Below are 16,982 nucleotides of genomic sequence, written 5' to 3'. Positions count from 1 at the left end.
TTTAGACCATGAGTTTGACTGGGATGATTGATATCTGGACTAATGTCACATTGTTGGCTTTGGGGAAATGTGTAATAAATACAGAGACCTATCAGGGCTACAGCAACTAATGAACTATCAAGAAATAACACAAGAGCTGACAACTAGGGCATGATATGTATAGAGAAAGGGTTGAGCGGTGGGCAAGAACATTCGTTTTGTATTATTTTATTTTATTGTTTAAATGTTTTATTTAATACAAATAAATAAATAAGTGTAGTGGATCTATTGTGTTTCCAGTAGAGGGCGCCGGCGGTAATGCAACATATACGGATGCATATCGGTGTTAAACTCAACAGAAGAAGAAAAGTAGAAGAAGAACGAAGTAACGACGCAGCGGCGGGAGAACGAAATTAGTTCCCTTGGCAATAAACAATAATACGAAAGTACAGTGTGACAGTGGAGCGGGTTTATTATACATAGTTCTATGCCGTGGACCATACAGAACTAACTTAATTAGAACAGTGGAACCTCTCTTCCAACACTTCACCTGCACCAATTTCACGTTTTGTCATAACCAAATGACACAGTCAGCATGGAGAGACACACCGAGGAGAAAGAAAAACTCAACGTCCCTGGTGACTTCATTGCACCAGCTGTTACAAGTAAATTCTAACCGTTAGCTAACGTTACGTTACCTTTTCCAGGTTGATGTCAAGCTCATTTGATGTTACTTCTGGTGGCCGGATACATATATATGTAATGCATACAAAGCTCGTCAATAGAGCTACCACGCAACATGATATTAATATTATTATGGTGTGACGCCGCCACAAATGCACCCTGTATGGGAAACTGTTGTATCGTCACTTTGGATAACTGGAGATTACTGCAAGAATCGTCCAATTCAGTGATTTTGGATTGCGAGCACTTTCTGAAAATGGCTCAGAAACCCCTCCTTATTTCCCAATGCACCTCCTAGACAAATCATAACACATAACTGGCCCAGGTCTGGATGTACAATTTGAACGAATGAATGAATTAATGAATGAATTAATGAATGAAAACTTTATTTAACAGATTGCAGAATGGGTACAATACAGTACGGCTCAATACACACAATTGTTAAGGGGATGCAGACCTGAGAAAGACGTTTGTATTGTTTACATCAGGGTCCCCCATTTTCAATTCATATAGACATTTATGACATACAACATACATGACATTTATGGCATATAGGTATTTAGTACTGATACATTTGTGACAAACTGTATTCAAATATACAGTACTCATAGGCGGCGGGTGAGCTGGACATTAGGGTAGGCTATAGATGGGATGGGAGTCGTGCGGAGCGCGCAAAATTTTCCCTTTTTCTTTTTTGCTTGCACGCAAACGGTGCTGTCCAGGTTCTGATGTCATACAACACCAGGCATGCGTTGTTCATGGGACGGGGTAGCACGGTGTGCAAGCTCACTCGCTATTTGCATATCAATAGCGCTGGTCGTCAGGTGTGTTAAATACGTTCTCAGACACATTCACACCTAACTTGTTGTGAAGACGTGTTACATTCCATTCGTAGAGGCAATTAGGCACTGTCTTTAGTCTGTGCCCAAGCGAGGGGACATTAAATGCGCATTCGCGGGAGCGCGCGCACGTGCCGGGAGCGCGCATGCACGTGGTGCGTGTCACCCCAGATGATTTCAATAACGCACCACTGTACAACACACACCCACGTCTACTAGGCTACTACAGCGAGCCCCACTCATTTCATATAGTGCAAATTAATTGTTCAAATGAAGGCATCCAATATGATTAACCATTTCATTGTCTTACCTTAATGCAACAAAAGTTTCGGATGCGCCTCATTGGGAAAGGCCGTTCACAAGTTGCGGTGCCGACGGCAATGAAGGAAACATTTTCCGTAATTTGGATCTCATCATGCTTTGAAAACAATGTACATAGTAGCTCTAAAAAGTTTCCACGGTTTGATTAACTCTGACTCAGTCTCATCATGCCCTCGTAGAGCAAGCCCTTGGCCTCAGGTGATCCGTGTTATGCCCAGGCGGCATGTAACTTGGAATGGAGTTCCAGGTCTTGGCAGCTCTCAAGGAGAGGGCTGATTTGCTAAATGTACTTGTCCTTAATGGAAATTAGCGTTAGGATTCTAATAGACGCCACCCGGTACAACAGTTCTGAACCCGAACGCGGAACTGCAAGTTTGTTGGTAAAAGACTACACGCAAACCTGGATGTGAAAAATCGGAAAGTGGGGGTGGGGCTAGAGTCAGACCATGGAAGATTTTGAAGACCAGCCTGGCATCGGTTAGTTTGATGATGCGGCGTGATTGGTTACTGCCTGCAGTCTGGAATGTTAAACGGCCACCACACCTACTGCCATTGACACCTTGGTTGGCCGACCCTTGCGTATTGTCACCACCGGGCTGCAGCAGCCCACACACACACAATATCGTAGCCTAGGCTGCCTATAATAATGCACAGACTGGGTCGGCATAGCCTCCCCTGGCCTTATATACGCGCCGCCTATGACAGTACTGTTACCCCTAGATCCTGACAGAGTATATACATATGATGGGGAGGGGACTGTACATTAGGAGGGGGTGGGTGGGTGGGAGAGAAATATACATATGGCGGGGAGGGAATATATACATGCGGTGGGGAGGAGATTGTCTATTAGGAGGTGGTGGGGGTTTTGGGCATTTACGGTGGCCAGTTTCGAATTGCAGCCTCCCGTAGGTGCTCTTTAAGAGTGGTTTTGAATGTGGGTAGGGATTCACATTCCTTTACAGCTTTGGGTAGGGCGTTCCACATTGATGTGTCATAATTGCGAAACGTGTTTAGTCCCTTGTTTGAGCCGAATCTGGGTTTAACATGATTTGTTGAGCTTCCTCTGGTGTAGTGGTTGTGGTATTCACTGACCTTTGGGAAGTATTTTGACATGTACACATGGGTACCTTAGTCGTATAGTGTATCTTGTAGACCAGGCCCATTGCAAGTTGCTGTACTCTGTCGTCTACTCTAAGCCATCCTAGGTTGTCAAAGTGGGCAGGGGTGAGGTGGGTTCTGGGGGTAAGGTCAAGTAGTAGTCTGACCAGTTTGTTTTGTGATGTTTGTAAATCTTGTTTTAAGCGCCTTTGAGGTGCTTTGGTACCATGAGGTGCACGCATAGTCGTAGTACCCTTGAATGAGTGCTCCTGCCAGAGTCTTCAGGGTATTCTTGTTTACCAGAGAGGATATCCGGTACAAGAATCTAGTTCGTTGGTTGACTTTTTTTATTACATTGGATGCCATTTTGTCACAGGAAAGATTTGCCTCTAGGATGGAACCCAGGTAGGTAATTTCGTCTTTCCTTGTGTCAATATTGTCACCCACTGTAACTGAGAAGCCGTCGGTCTTGCTGAGTTTGTTATTTGAACCGAAGAGAATGGACTCTGTTTGCCCATGTGTAATGATAGTTTGTTATCAGCGAGCCATATGCAGATTTTGCCTAGTTCCGAACTGAGGGTTTTTTCAACCTGCACCTTGTTCTTGTCAGAGACCAGCAGGGCTGAGTCGTCCGCAAACAGGAACAAGTTGCAGTCACAGGCTGACGACATTGTTATGTTGGAAGAATCAGACAACACGTAGTTTCAGCATGTCAGTGTTTACTGAACTGAAGACACATGCATTGTAACGTACACCAGAACATCAACGTCAACGTCACGTTCGGCCATATGCCGTAACGTGAAACTCAACAGAATAACACGACACTGTCGCAATAGTTAGAACACTAGTTAAAGTGCTGGCACTCGCTAGAGTACCAGACGTAACATTTCCCCCCCCTTCACTCAACCCTGAGTGATACTCAGTCTCAAAGTCATTCAGGTGTGCAGGCCTGTTGCGCGCTCGGAGTGGGCGGGGCCCGGGCACTGCAACAGCCAACGGCGGAGGTCCCGCAGCCTCAGGCTGAGCCGCGGGTGCTGGGGCTGCAACATCATCAAATTGTCTGTCCTGCAGAGCTATAGCCGTGGGTGCTGGGGCTGCAACATAATTGAATCGTCTGTCCTGCAGAGCTACAGCCGCGGGCACACCCTGTCCCGGGGCAGCGGGAGCCTGCACCCTGCGCAGTCGGCCAGCATGCCAACGCGTACCATCAGCCAGCCTGAATGAGGCCGGGCCAAGCTGCTGTCTGACCTGGACCGGGTCAGACCAGAATGACCGGAGCTTGTTGTCCCGGTGGGGTCGCCGAATCCTGACCCAGTCTGAGACGGCGATGGTAGGTGGTCTCGCATGTCGGGTCCTGTCGAAACGGTCCTTCATCCGGCGCTGGCGTCCTGCTGAAACTCGCGCCCTAGCATGAGGGAGGCTGGGGAGACGCCTGTGGTGGCGTGTTGTTGAGTAGCCCTGTAGTGCAGGAGCTTCTGTTGGAGACCGTTGATGAATGTGCACCCTTGTGTCAGGTGGGCCCTGATGCCATTCTTCAGGGATTGGTTCAGCCGTTCCACCCCCCGTTCGCAGCCGGGTTGTAGAACGACGTGCGGATATAACGTATCCCCTTACCCCCCAGGTAGGAGGCCAGTTCGTGGGAGATCATTTGGGGGCCATTGTCTGTCGTGATCCTCTTGGGCAGGCCCCAGCGTGTGAACAGGGACTCGAGAATCTCAATCAGCACCCCGGCTGTGACCGAGCCCACGGGCGCCACCTCAGGCCACTTGGAGTGGAGGTCGTAGATCACAACGAGGAAACGCTGGTGATGCGGTACCCCGTGCAGTTCACCACAGACGTCGAGCTGCAGGTGCTCCCAGGGTTGGGACGGCCAGTCCAATGGCTGCATGGGTGGGGGCGGGGCTGGGGCCCTGGTCTTCCCGCTCAGAAGACAGGCAGTACAGTCCTTGACCAGGGTCTCGATTTCCCTGTCGATGCCTGGCCACCACACCAAGTCACGACACCGCTGTTTGAGCCTGACTATGCCCAAGTGGCCCTCGTGCGCCATAGCAAGGACACACGCCCGAAGGACACTCGGGACCACAGTACAGAGCCCACGAGCGACGCAGGAGTCGTTCCAGCATGACAACTCATCCCGGAGTCTGCTATAGGGAAGAAGCTCGTCAGGTGTCCTCGCCGGCCAACCCTGCCTGATGTAGGTTGAGAGCGCAGAGAGGACAGGATCAGCAGACGAGGTGTCCTGGAGCTCCTGCAGCGACACTGTCTCTTGGAGGGGAGTGTGGAGGAGCTGGACCAGGTCATGCTCAGCCTGATCGGGAGTCGAGGGCGGGGCCGTGGGGGGACTGGGGATGGCGCGTGACAGTAGGTCAGCTACTACGTTGTCCCGGCCCGGCGTGAACTGCAAACCGAAGTTGTACTGCTGCAGGCGGTCAGCCCAGCGGTGGAGGCGGAGCGGTTTGTGGCCAGTGCCTGACGTGGCAAGGAGGGTAGTGAGAGCCTGGTGGTCCGTCCTAAGCGTGAATGAGCGGCCGTAGAGGTACATATGCCAGCGCTCACATGCCCAGATGCAGGCCAGGGCCTCTCGCTCCCCCACTGAGTACCTCTGTTCTGTGGGGCTAAGGGCCCGTGAAGCGAAAGCGACCGGCCTCTCCACACCCCCGTGTAGCTGTGACAGTACCGCGCCAACGGCTGCGGCGGAGGCATCACACGTGACGAGGGTGGTGCTGTCTAGGTCGAAAAACGCCAGGACTGGTAATGAGGTGAGCTGGGACTTGAGGCTCACAGCCTTCGAGCAGGCAGGCGTCCAGAGCCAGGGCTCATCCTGCTTCAACAGCTTCCGCAGCGGTGCAGTTGTGTCGGAGTAGTGTGGCAGGAAGCGGAGGTAGTACGCCGTCATGCCCAGGAAAGAGGCCACCTGGGCCGCTGAGGTGGGCTCTGGGACACTGTGTATGGTCTCTGTGTTTGACTGGAGCGGGTACATGCCGTCAGCCGAGAGGCGGAACCCAACAAAGTCAATGGTCGTGGTGGCAAAGACACACTTCTTGCCGTTGAGTGTGAGGTGGTGCTTCGCCATCGCACTTAAGACACTGTGGAGGCTCGCGTCGTGACTCTCGGCGTTGGCCCCGTGCACCACGATGTCATCGAGGTAGATGGCCACCCCGGGGATCCCGGCGAAGACGGAGGCCATGATCTTTTGGAAGCAGCTGGGGGCAGAGCTTAAGCCAAAAGCCATGCGTTTGTAACGGAAGACCCCCCTGTGGGTGATGAACGCGGTGAGCTCCTCTGTGGTTGGCAGGGGGTATTTATCAGGGACGATGGCCTTGTTTACCGCTCTCATGTCCACGCAGAGTCGCAGGTCCCCTGTCTTCTTCTTTGCTACCACCAAGTTGGAGATCCAGGGTGACGCGTTCACCTGTTCGATGATGTCGTCGTCCAGCATCTTCTGTAACTCGGTGGCGATGCCCTCATGGAGAGCCAGGGGGGAGCGGCGAAGGGGCTGGATGACCGGAGTCACTTTTTGGTCTAGCAGGGGCTGGTGAGCGAAGACCTGGAGGCAGCCCACGCCGTTGAACAGTGCCGGCCACTGTTGCTGCCAGGAGACAGCGGTGACAGTGTGGATCTCTGAGCCTGTGGTGTCCAGCAGAGAGAAACCGAGGCCACTGAAGAGGTCGAGGCCGAGGAGGTTGGTCCCTCGGCGTGCGATGTTGAAATTGAAGGCAGGCAGTGTCCTTTCTCCGTACCTCACCGGCAGCTGGAGGGAGCCAATGATGTCAATCTTGGAGTCGGCGTAGCCTCGCAGGGTGGTGGTGGGCGGGCCCAGTGGTTTGTGGGAGAAGAATTGAGAGTATGTCGCCCAATTCAATAGACACACTGTGGCTCCAGTGTCGAGGAGGAGGGGCAGTGTGATGTCACCAACCACCAATGAGCATGTTTTGAATGGCACTCGTCCTGAGCTGACATTATGGATGATAGTGGTCGGTGGCTTGGAAGCGCTAGCTGGGGCTGACCTGCAGACCTTGTGGAAGTGGTTTAGCCTCCCGCAGTTGGAGCAGGCTTTGCCACAGGCAGGGCAGGTCTGGGCTCTGGAGTTGTGTGAAAGGGAGCCACAATTCCCACACGGCTGGCGTGAGCGGTCACGTGACTGGGAGGCTAACAGTATATTGTCCCCGCCGTCGTCTGCACTCACGTTGAGGAGGGACACCCTTGAGCTGAGCGTGCTCGCAGCCTCTACTGGCACGTGTGTGTTGGGGCTGGGGGAGGTAGACAAACTAGCTGCACAGTTCATAGCAGATTCCACATGCACTGCTAGTCTAATAGCTACTGCTAATGTCAGCTCGTCATTTTCCAACAGTAGTCTTTCCCTGATTTTATCACTGTCGGTGTTCAATATGAGTTGGTCTCTCACCATTTCATCCTGTAATGCCCCGAATTTGCATGAGCTAGCCAAGCCCCGTAGGTCCGCGACGTACTGCGTTATTGACTCGCCAGTACGTTGATGTCTCCGTCGGAACACAACTCGACGGAGGAGTGCAGTCTGTGGAGTGGCGAAATGTCCCTTTAGGAGCGCCACCACAGACGTATATGTGTCACTGTCCAATGTGCCGAGCGTTTCACACACACGCTGTCCCTCCACGCCTAAACAGTGCTGTAGTAATGCACGTTTTCTCACCGCGGACAAGTCCAAACCGGTAGCCAGGATATACGTCTCGAACGAGGAAATCCAACGCGCCCACGGGACGGGCGGCTCACCGGGCAGCGGTAGGAAGGGTGGAGGGGGTGGGATAGATAATTCAGCCATCTCTCGTCGCCAATGTTATGTTGGAAGAATCAGACAACACGTAGTTTCAGCATGTCGGTGTTTACTGAACTGAAGACACATGCATTGTAACGTACACCAGAACATCAACGTCAACGTCATGTTCGGCCATATGCCGTAACGTGAAACTCAACAGAATAACACGACACTGTCGCAATAGTTAGAACACTAGTTAAAGTGCTGGCACTCGCTAGAGTACCAGACGTAACAGACATGTCATTTGCATAAATTAGGAAGAGTAGCGGTCCTAGTATGCTTCCTTGTGGAACACCACAGCTCACTGTGAGGGGGGGGGATAGAGTACCGTTTACCTCTACCATCTGTTCTCTTCCCTCCAGGTAGGATTGCATCCAGCCAGTCACTTTGTTGACTAAATTGATGACGAAAGATGTTCGTCAACGAAGGTTTTTTTCATGACGACAACGAGACGTGACGTCACGTTATTGAAGACCACTTGATGCTAACGAGACTAAATAGTTTATTAAATATCGTTGACCGCAACTGAGGACACAAAAATGTAATTTACAAAAACCAGGATGAAATTTTTCTTCATGTATGTTGCTATTGTTGACTAAAACAAGACGAGCCAAAATAATTATAACTTTTCTTAATGCCATTGTCCCGAGTAGAGCAGTGTGACGCGGAGCTCCGTTATTAGCATTAGCTGTAGAGCTATTTGAAAAGCTAGTTTTAGCTTAACGTTACCTTGGCTAAAGTTGGGACTATTCATAATCCAGCTGCAGACCTGCAAGCAAAGTACAGCAAGTTGGCAAAGGAGTATTCCAAGGTAAATCACCAGTAACGTTACATTCTTTCCATCTACCTAACCGGTAGCTCATGCTAACTGGCTAACCTAGCTCATGTTAACGTAGTCACTGATCGACCTCTCCCACACAATTAATGACACGTTGCGGACAGACATACCGGTGACAATGTTTAGCTTTTAGTGCCAAATGATAAGAGTCTGAGGCGGAGTCTCAAAAGAGAATGTTGAATATTTATTTTGCATTAAAAATCACAACATAGACGTTACTACTAGCTAACTGGAACTGGAGCAGGCTGGATAGGAAGTGCGCAACAACGTGTAACGTCCGTGCGGAAACAATGTGCCAACAACCATTCCGTGGGTGAACTCATTGAGCTTAGTTGTCAATTAATGATACTAATACTAATCTATACAATCACCTGTTGTTGAATAAATATCATTACTTTCTAGTTATTACTAAAAAAAACAGTATATAAAACAGTAGCTGTAAAAAAGAAAAGAAAAAAAGTTTTATTTATATAATATACATTTTTTTATGTATGCACTGGTATCGGATCAGTATAACCAGACCTAGACCACCTCTAACTCTAACCCCTAACCAGACCTAGACCACCTCTAACTTTAACCCCTAAGTTAGGGTTGTGACTTAGAGGTGGTCTAGGTCCGGATAGGGGTTAAGAGTTGGTCTAGCCCTTTACATCCATCTATCTAAATAATAATAATAAATTATAATGAATGCTTAACTACCCCTAAGTTACCCTAACCAGACCTAGACCACCTCTAACTCTAACCACTAACCAGACCTCTTCCATGTGGCACTTTAACACTGACCTCAGAATGTGATTTTATATAATGTTTGTGTGCAAACAGATTGCAATCAGTGTGTACTACTACTAGTACTACTGTGTGTTCTGTTTACTTCTGTTTACTGCCAGACACAGCAGCAGAGAGAGAGAGGACAGACATGACAGAGAGGACAGACACAGCAGAGAGAGGACAGACATGGCAGAGAGAAAGGAAAGACACAGCAAACAGAAGACAGACAGAGTTCAGCGTCGTCTCTCTGGTCAGAAACAATGTCACCACATCCGTAATGCTCTCTTTGATGCATACATTGGACCATGTCTACACCAACATAATACTGTAGGAGCAACAATACATTAGACCATGTCTACACCAACATATACTGTAGGAGCAACAATACATTGGACCATGTCTACACCAACATATACTGTAGGAGCAACAATACATTGGACCATGTCTACACCAACATATATACTTCCTGTGTATCACTTGTGCCGCCGACTCAGATTCCCCTAGGTTAAAAAATAAATACGCAATTTAAATCAGAAAATGTTCCATGTTGACTATTTCTGACTTCTGACAATTTTTTTCCCATTAACACTTTGGCTGCCATGGGTTAAATTCATTATCAACCGTAGGTTGCCGGCTCTATTTGTCTATAGAGAAAGTCCCCTTCTTTGCAGGGCTATAACTTTTTAAATTCTATTGCTACATTGCCATTATTAGGGCCCATTCAAAGTCCTATATGTATTGTTCATTGTGTAGCAACGTTAAACTTTTTCATTCACATATTCATAGTAAAGTATGGTCTAATGTATAAGTATGTTTTCATCTCTTTTCTGCAGCTTTCTCCAGAACGTGATCTATAGCCCCAAATACATTATATTGATGATGCAATACAGTTTTATGGCAATCAGCGCGATATAAAAAATTCCAACTAGACGTACTTCTAGAAGTTACTACACGTCATCTGATGTTGACCGGATGGGCTAGGGGGCGTTTATAATTCCGTGGGCAGCGTTATACCAATCATCTAATGTGGGTAAAATGTTGATAATAGTAGTTAGTATCGTAGACGGTAACTTTACACGCTAAAACTCACCCCAGTGTCCGCGCGCCGTTGGGCGGTCATCGTAGAGTAGAAATTTTATCATTATGGGATGTAGATTTACCTGGTCCATCTCCAGCTTGTATAATGGTATATACGTCCAAATCATGTTGTTTATCGAGTTATTGGCAATCGATCGCTATGTAGTGTGACGAGCCAGAGTCCCGGGACATGTACAGAGTGCCCGGAAGTAATACGGCCGTCCAGCACAACCTCTACGGCACTTCCTGTTAAGCGATTGCACCGATCGGCCACCAGATGGCGCTCCTGAACCGCCAGAGAGCTCAGTGGGTCCTCCTGGTGGATCTCAGGCCAGCGGAGGGGACATATGAATCCGATCCCAGATTTTTGAAATATTGATATTAAAGACGCTGTAAAGCGTCTTCGGCAACTTGAGCATGGCCGGGAATGACGTGTTTAAGCGTTTCCCGGCACCCAAAGTGTTAACTAAAAATAGACAAAAATGTCATCCGTTTTCGTCGACTAAATCTAGACTAAAACAAAAGACAAAATTGAGACAAAAACTGACTAAGACTAAAATGCTCAGACATTTAGTTGACTAAAACTGACTGAATGAAAAATAAATGAAGATGACTAAATATGATAAACGAAAAAGGAGCACTTGACGCATGACTAAGACTAAAATGAAAATAGCTGCCAAAATTAACACTGCATCCAGCTCACTGATAAACTATCAAAACCAATTGCTTTTACTGTAGCTTGTCAATCAGAATGGAGTGATTGACAGTGTCGAAGGCCTTTTGTAGGTCCAGCATGACCATGCCGCAGTATTTGCCCGCGTCCACCTCTTGTTTGATGTGGTCGTTCAAATAGAGGAGGCATGTGTCAGTGGAGTGGGACCAGGGAACAAAATAAGTACCAGCCAACCGCCAATGGCTGGTAAAAAATCTGCCTGGCTGGTAGTTTTTAAAATCTACCAGCCAAATGGCTGGTAAGTCAAAAAGTAAAGTTTGTTCCCTGAGAGCAGAGCTACAAAGCAGTGCGCCTATTTTGCGAGCCGAAATAAGTCTGTGGTTTTTTCTTCTTCTCACAACGGGTCAAATGCATCTAACATGCATTGCATCGTCGCCATTCTTTTATGCCCACATCGCCCGAAATGAACGTTATGTTAGCGTAAGCTAACAAGCTAATCCTGATCAGCGGCAGAGCCATAGAGAACAGCAGACAGTGTGGACTGGGGAAAGGGAAATGGGGGGGGGGGGGGCACTCTCCCTTTCTCTGTGTGTGTGCGTGCGTTTGGAAAGACGATGAAGTCACTAGTCAGGACTCAGGAGAGGAGTATATTGTAGTAAACTGAGGATTACTGAGGATGCACAGATAATGTTGATATTCAAATATAAAAAGGTTTCGAGAGGAGTGGAAGTTTGAAGACAGACTAGACTACAATATGATGCGGGGGTGGTGAGTTGAAACAGTGTGTGTGTCCCCGACCCCACTTCTATGTTTCAATAAATTATTTGCATTTAAAACTATTAACGCTGACTCATTCCTTCAGTCCACTCAAAATTATGCTAATATTCCTTATGTTGTTTATGATATTAATTGAAAATAGCATATGAGAGTATTATATAGTAATAATAACACATGGCGCTATACTAAAAAGCTATTTTTAATTTTTGGCTGGTAAAAAATCTGCCTGGCTGGTAGTTTTTAAAAATCTACCAGCCAAATGGCTGGTAAGTCAAAAAGTAAATGTTGTTCCCTGAGTGGGACGTTCTGAAGCCAGATTGGAATTCATAGATTCGATTTTTTTCCGCCAAGTACTTTTCGACCTGTTTGTAGACAATTTTTTCCATGACTTTCGAGATGGAGGTAAGAATAGAAACAGGGTGGTAGTTGCCTGGGTCTAATTTGCTGCCCTTTTTGTGCAGAGGGGTCACTCTTGCAATTTTGAAGTCCTTGGGGACGTGTCCCTGTTTTATACAGCTTTATTATGTGTGTGATGACTGGGGTGATGGCGGCTGCTGAGTCTCTGAGGAATTTGGAGGGGATGTTGTCATTGCCGGTGGCCTTGTTAGGTTGGAGGGCGCTCAATTTGATTATCCTAGACCAGTGGCCACAATAGGTCAAATATTGCTCATAAATGTACACGTGGCTACTGTGTGACATTTCTAACCTCAAACCTACATGTTCAGCTGCCAAGCCAGCCAGCAAGTAGGTAGTTGATAAACTAAACACCAGCTACAGTTTGATTGATTGATTGATTGAAATTAAAAGTTTATTAACAGATTGCAGAATGGGTACAGTACAGTACAGCTCAATACATACAATTGTTAAGGGGATGCAGACCAGAGAAAGACTTTCGTCTTGTTTACATCAAGGTCCCCCATTTTCAATTCATCATAACATATAGTATGACATACACAACATACAGATAGACAGTACTGCTACATCTATACATTTATGACATACCATATTTGCAAATACAGTACTGTTTGTGATACAAAAAGTGTCCAGAAAAAGAGTGTATATACATTTGACGTAGAAACTGTACATTGGAGGCGGTTGGGTATGTGGGGTGGGGTTGGGTGGGTGGGTGGGGGGCTGTACATTGGAGGTGGGGGGGGGACACACACACACTGTACACTGTACATTGGAATACTGACAAAGCCATACTTGGTCATTTACTGTACAACTGGGTTAGGACATTTGTAGGGGCCAGTTTCGAATTGCAGTCTCCCGTAGGTGTTTTTGAGTGTTTTTGAAGGTGGGTAGTGATTCACATTCCTTTACAGCTTTGGGTAGGGCGTTCCACATTGATGTGGCATAATTGCGAAACGTGTTTAGTCCCTTGTTTGAGCCGAATCTGGGTTTAACATGATTCGCTTAGGTTGGTTGGTGGATTCTATTTCCCCCCATTTGGAAATTATACATAAGGAATACGAGTGAACTTACTCTTTTGTTTGTCTTGGAACCAGGGTTCGAAATTAACGGGGGCTTGGGGCAAAATGCCCTCGAAAATTGACCAAATGCCCTCGAAAATCAGTTAAGGGGGGCAAGAAAAGCCCCCGACAGTTTACTAATTATATATATAATTATATATATGCTCTACAGTGCGAGCATTTCCCTCGTATTTGCCCCTAATAATATGTGTGTGTGCGAACCGGAAAAATCATTTACTTGCAGTGTGCGAGACAGACGAGTGAAGATTACAAAACAGCTCCGCTGTTAATAGTTCAGAAACTGGACTGAAATTCAGTTTTTGGGTGGAATGTTTGTTCCAAGGAGGGAGGGAGGCGGGGCCCGCTGCGTGTTACAGGGTACTTGAGAGGTGCTGCGAACGCAGACAGACAGAGAGCTCTGCTTTCATCAAGCATGCATAGTGTAACATAATTTACACTGCTATCTTAACGTTAGCAAGCTAAGCATCTGCATAGCGCGACCTGTGTAACGTTAAGTAACTTGTGTTCGGCGGGGAAAGACCGTTCCATTTGTAACACAACTCCAAAGAATAACATCCAAATCCGATCCCAATGCGCATTTCCTTCATTCCACAGCGCTGAGCTTATTTCATTCATTTCAACGTATTTCATTGATCGATCTGGCCAGAGCCTATACTCACAAACGTTGCGTGTGTGGGGTTTTTCATGTATCAATTTGAAACAAGCCTCTTGACTGTTGGAATTAGGGATGTTAAAAATAAAATAGCTAATAATATTATTCAATATTAGACATTCATTGATCCAGAGGCAACCGGTTATTCGTCTGCTATTTGTAGATATATCAAGACAACAACACAACTTGCCCTCAGGGACAATAATATTTAATCTATTTAGATAGAGTATGTATGTATTATTTACAGATAATTGAAGGGTACCTCAAAACATGAAACCAAGCCATGATGTCACACATCGTGTGTGTGTGTGTGTGTTACTTGAACAATTGTCACTGTGCTCCTAAATTTATGTGTGCTCCTAAATTTGTATTTAGATTTTATTTATTAACATTTTATTTAGGAGCACATGTGCTCCTTGGGAAAAAGATTAGCGTAGAGCCCTATATATGGAGACATTAACATTACGTTATCAAACATAGGGACGAAGACTGTAAAAAAAAGTGTCAACAATGTTTTATAATCTTTATGTTAATTTTCATTATAAAAAAAAAGCCCCCAAAAATCAATTAAGGGGGGCAAAAAAAGCCCTTGAAAAAAAATGTTAATTTCTAACCCTGCTTGGAACACTACTCTGGTGGATGTTGCCTGAAACGTTGATCGTGTCTATAGGGAGGTGTAGTGGTTACGTCATTTTAGTTTTTTCCTGTTCCACCCTCTGTTCCACTTAATGTATTTCCCCATTGACTATTTCTAAATCGGCTCGTTTTAGATAAATAAAGCATTAACGTTGGCATGGTGTAAATCTATAGCTCAACATGAAAATATTCGCAATTAATCGTAAAGGTAGCAAAATAACAACGTTTATGTTTTCGTTTGCTGTGAAACTACACTGTTATTTGGCGCTGCTGACTGATGTCACCACAGCATAGCCTCCTGCCTGTAGTCACAGACCTAGGATCAGATTTCCCTTACATTCCATAAGCTTAACAATTCGTACAATGGGAAAATAACTGACCCTGAATCTGTGGCTAGTATCTCTCTGGTGATCATAACCATTAATCTCTAAAGCCTCTCTTATATTTTAAATCGTATAACATTATTTCGCTGCATATTAAATCACTGTAAATACTATGTAAATCATTGTTTCGTTGTACATATTGTGTATAGTTTATAACGTTATTGTTTTTTACATGACGTTAGTAAACTAGCTAGCTAGCTTGCTAGCCGGCATTCCCGAAACTCCTTTAACATGCCCCGATTTAAAATGGTTCTCTCCTCTTTGTATACTTTTGTCCTCGCAAACAAAGTATTCTGCCAGGGAACTTATGGACATGACAGTAGTAGTAGTTATAAGGTTTTTGAGCTTGTAACGTCGACGTTAGTTAGTTAGCTAGCTATCAGCTTGCCGTGACGTGAGGTAGACGACAGCTGCCCACTGAACAACAGGCTGCCTACTGGTAAATGTAGTTATTTTTTTTACGACAAATTAAAAACCCTATAACTACCTTTATTTCAACCAAAAATGCTTAAACAATAATGTTAGTGGTAGAAGGGAACTCATTTTGTGCAAAAATGGAAAGCTTGCCAATGTTCATGCGGCAGAATTGTTACAATAGCCGATAATCCATTTTCCCAATGATAAATCCCTATACGGGTGGAACAACCAGTGACGTCAGACTACACCTCCCTATTATAAACTGTCTTAACTCATTCAGCGCCAGGGGTCGCTGTTTACCTTACCGTTGAAATGCCATCGCCTTTTAACATGGGGATACGTGGCTGTATTTTCAGGCCTAAAGCTATATTATACATTATAGCTATGGATCTAATAATAGTCGATTGTCATTGAGTTTCTTCCGGTCAAGATGCAAAAAAACAGATAATTTTTCCATCCATACATTTCCGTTTTATACCGTCGTGAATATGAGTGTAGTTTCAGGGCGGTCTGGTGTCATTTCCAAAATTATTCGTAATGGCCGGCAACGTGTATTCTAGTAAAAACGTTATTGTTTCTTCCCTTGACTATAGCTACTAGGGGTGTAACGGTACGTGTATTCGTCCCGCGAATTTACTGTACGGCCGTCACGGTGCAGTACGCGCACCCATGCGACGAATACGCCCCACAGTGCAAACACACCCACATGCAGGCACTCGCAAGGTCCGTGCGAGAACAGCGCGCGTGGCCGGGCACACCGAGTCAGACTTCAGAGCGGCGAAAGTGCATGGAGGAGGCACATTTACATTGGAACAGCTGCAGTGTCATTACAAAGTTTTCTTTCATTTTCTTGTTCGCCCAATAACGTTAACCAAATGAAACCAATGGAAAGAAACACACACACACGCGGCGCCGCGCGCCAACAAACACATCAACATTCTCCCCCGCTGGACTCACAGGCAGAATCAAATAAAAAGAAGAACCTACTTTTCCGGACAGATCATCTGAGCTCCACTGTGTTTAAATTCAAATAATCCTCTGCCATTGTTGTAATATGTCATCTGTTCTCTAGTATTCAGTCTCGTCGTGAAGTAAAATTATCTCTGGAAGTGAAACTGAAACTTAGCAAGGATACGTTTAAAGAGGCAGTAAGCAAGTGGATGCCTGAACACAGAATGACACCAGTATCACTAATTACTAGGGGTGGGACGATACATCGATCCAGATCGATATATCGATCTATTATCAATAATTAAATAGGATCGATGCAATGTAAAAAGATCGATTCATATTGCGATACTCTTATTTTGAAAATCCGGCGACGTCATCGCCCAGTGTTGTGAAACTCCGTTTAACATCAACAGCACACAGCAGTAGCGTCTAGAGCGTCACTAGAGCAAGACTAGTGTGCCTATTCTGTGACCCAAAACATGTCCCTGCTGTTTTATTCCGCAACGGGTCCAATGCATCTAACCTGCTTTGCAATCCTCGCCACTCCATTATGCCCACGTCGCGTTAAAGATAGAAGATAACGTTACGTTAGTGTAAGCTAACA

The 16,982-nt window shown here is 46.1% G+C and overlaps 1 protein-coding gene across 4 annotated transcripts in view; it reads left to right on the top strand.

The window, feature by feature from the left end:
* Positions 1-371: 371 nt before the first annotated feature.
* cchcr1 (coiled-coil alpha-helical rod protein 1) overlaps positions 372-16,982 on the top strand; it is a 114,792-nt gene continuing 98,181 nt past the window's right edge. For all 4 annotated transcript variants that reach the window (XM_084320969.1, XM_084320970.1, XM_084320968.1 and 1 more), the window contains exon 1: positions 372-644. In XM_084320969.1, coding sequence (XP_084177095.1) covers positions 575-644 — 70 coding nt within the window. In that variant the 5' untranslated portion in view covers positions 372-574. The remainder of the gene's footprint in view (positions 645-16,982) is intronic.

Source organism: Notolepis coatsorum, assembly GCF_963971535.1.
Source record: "Notolepis coatsorum genome assembly, chromosome: 8".
In the NCBI taxonomy this organism is placed as follows: Eukaryota; Metazoa; Chordata; class Actinopteri; order Aulopiformes; family Paralepididae; genus Notolepis; species Notolepis coatsorum.
The sequence above is the reverse complement of the archived record's forward strand: the minus strand, read 5'-3'. Positions and strand labels throughout refer to the sequence as shown.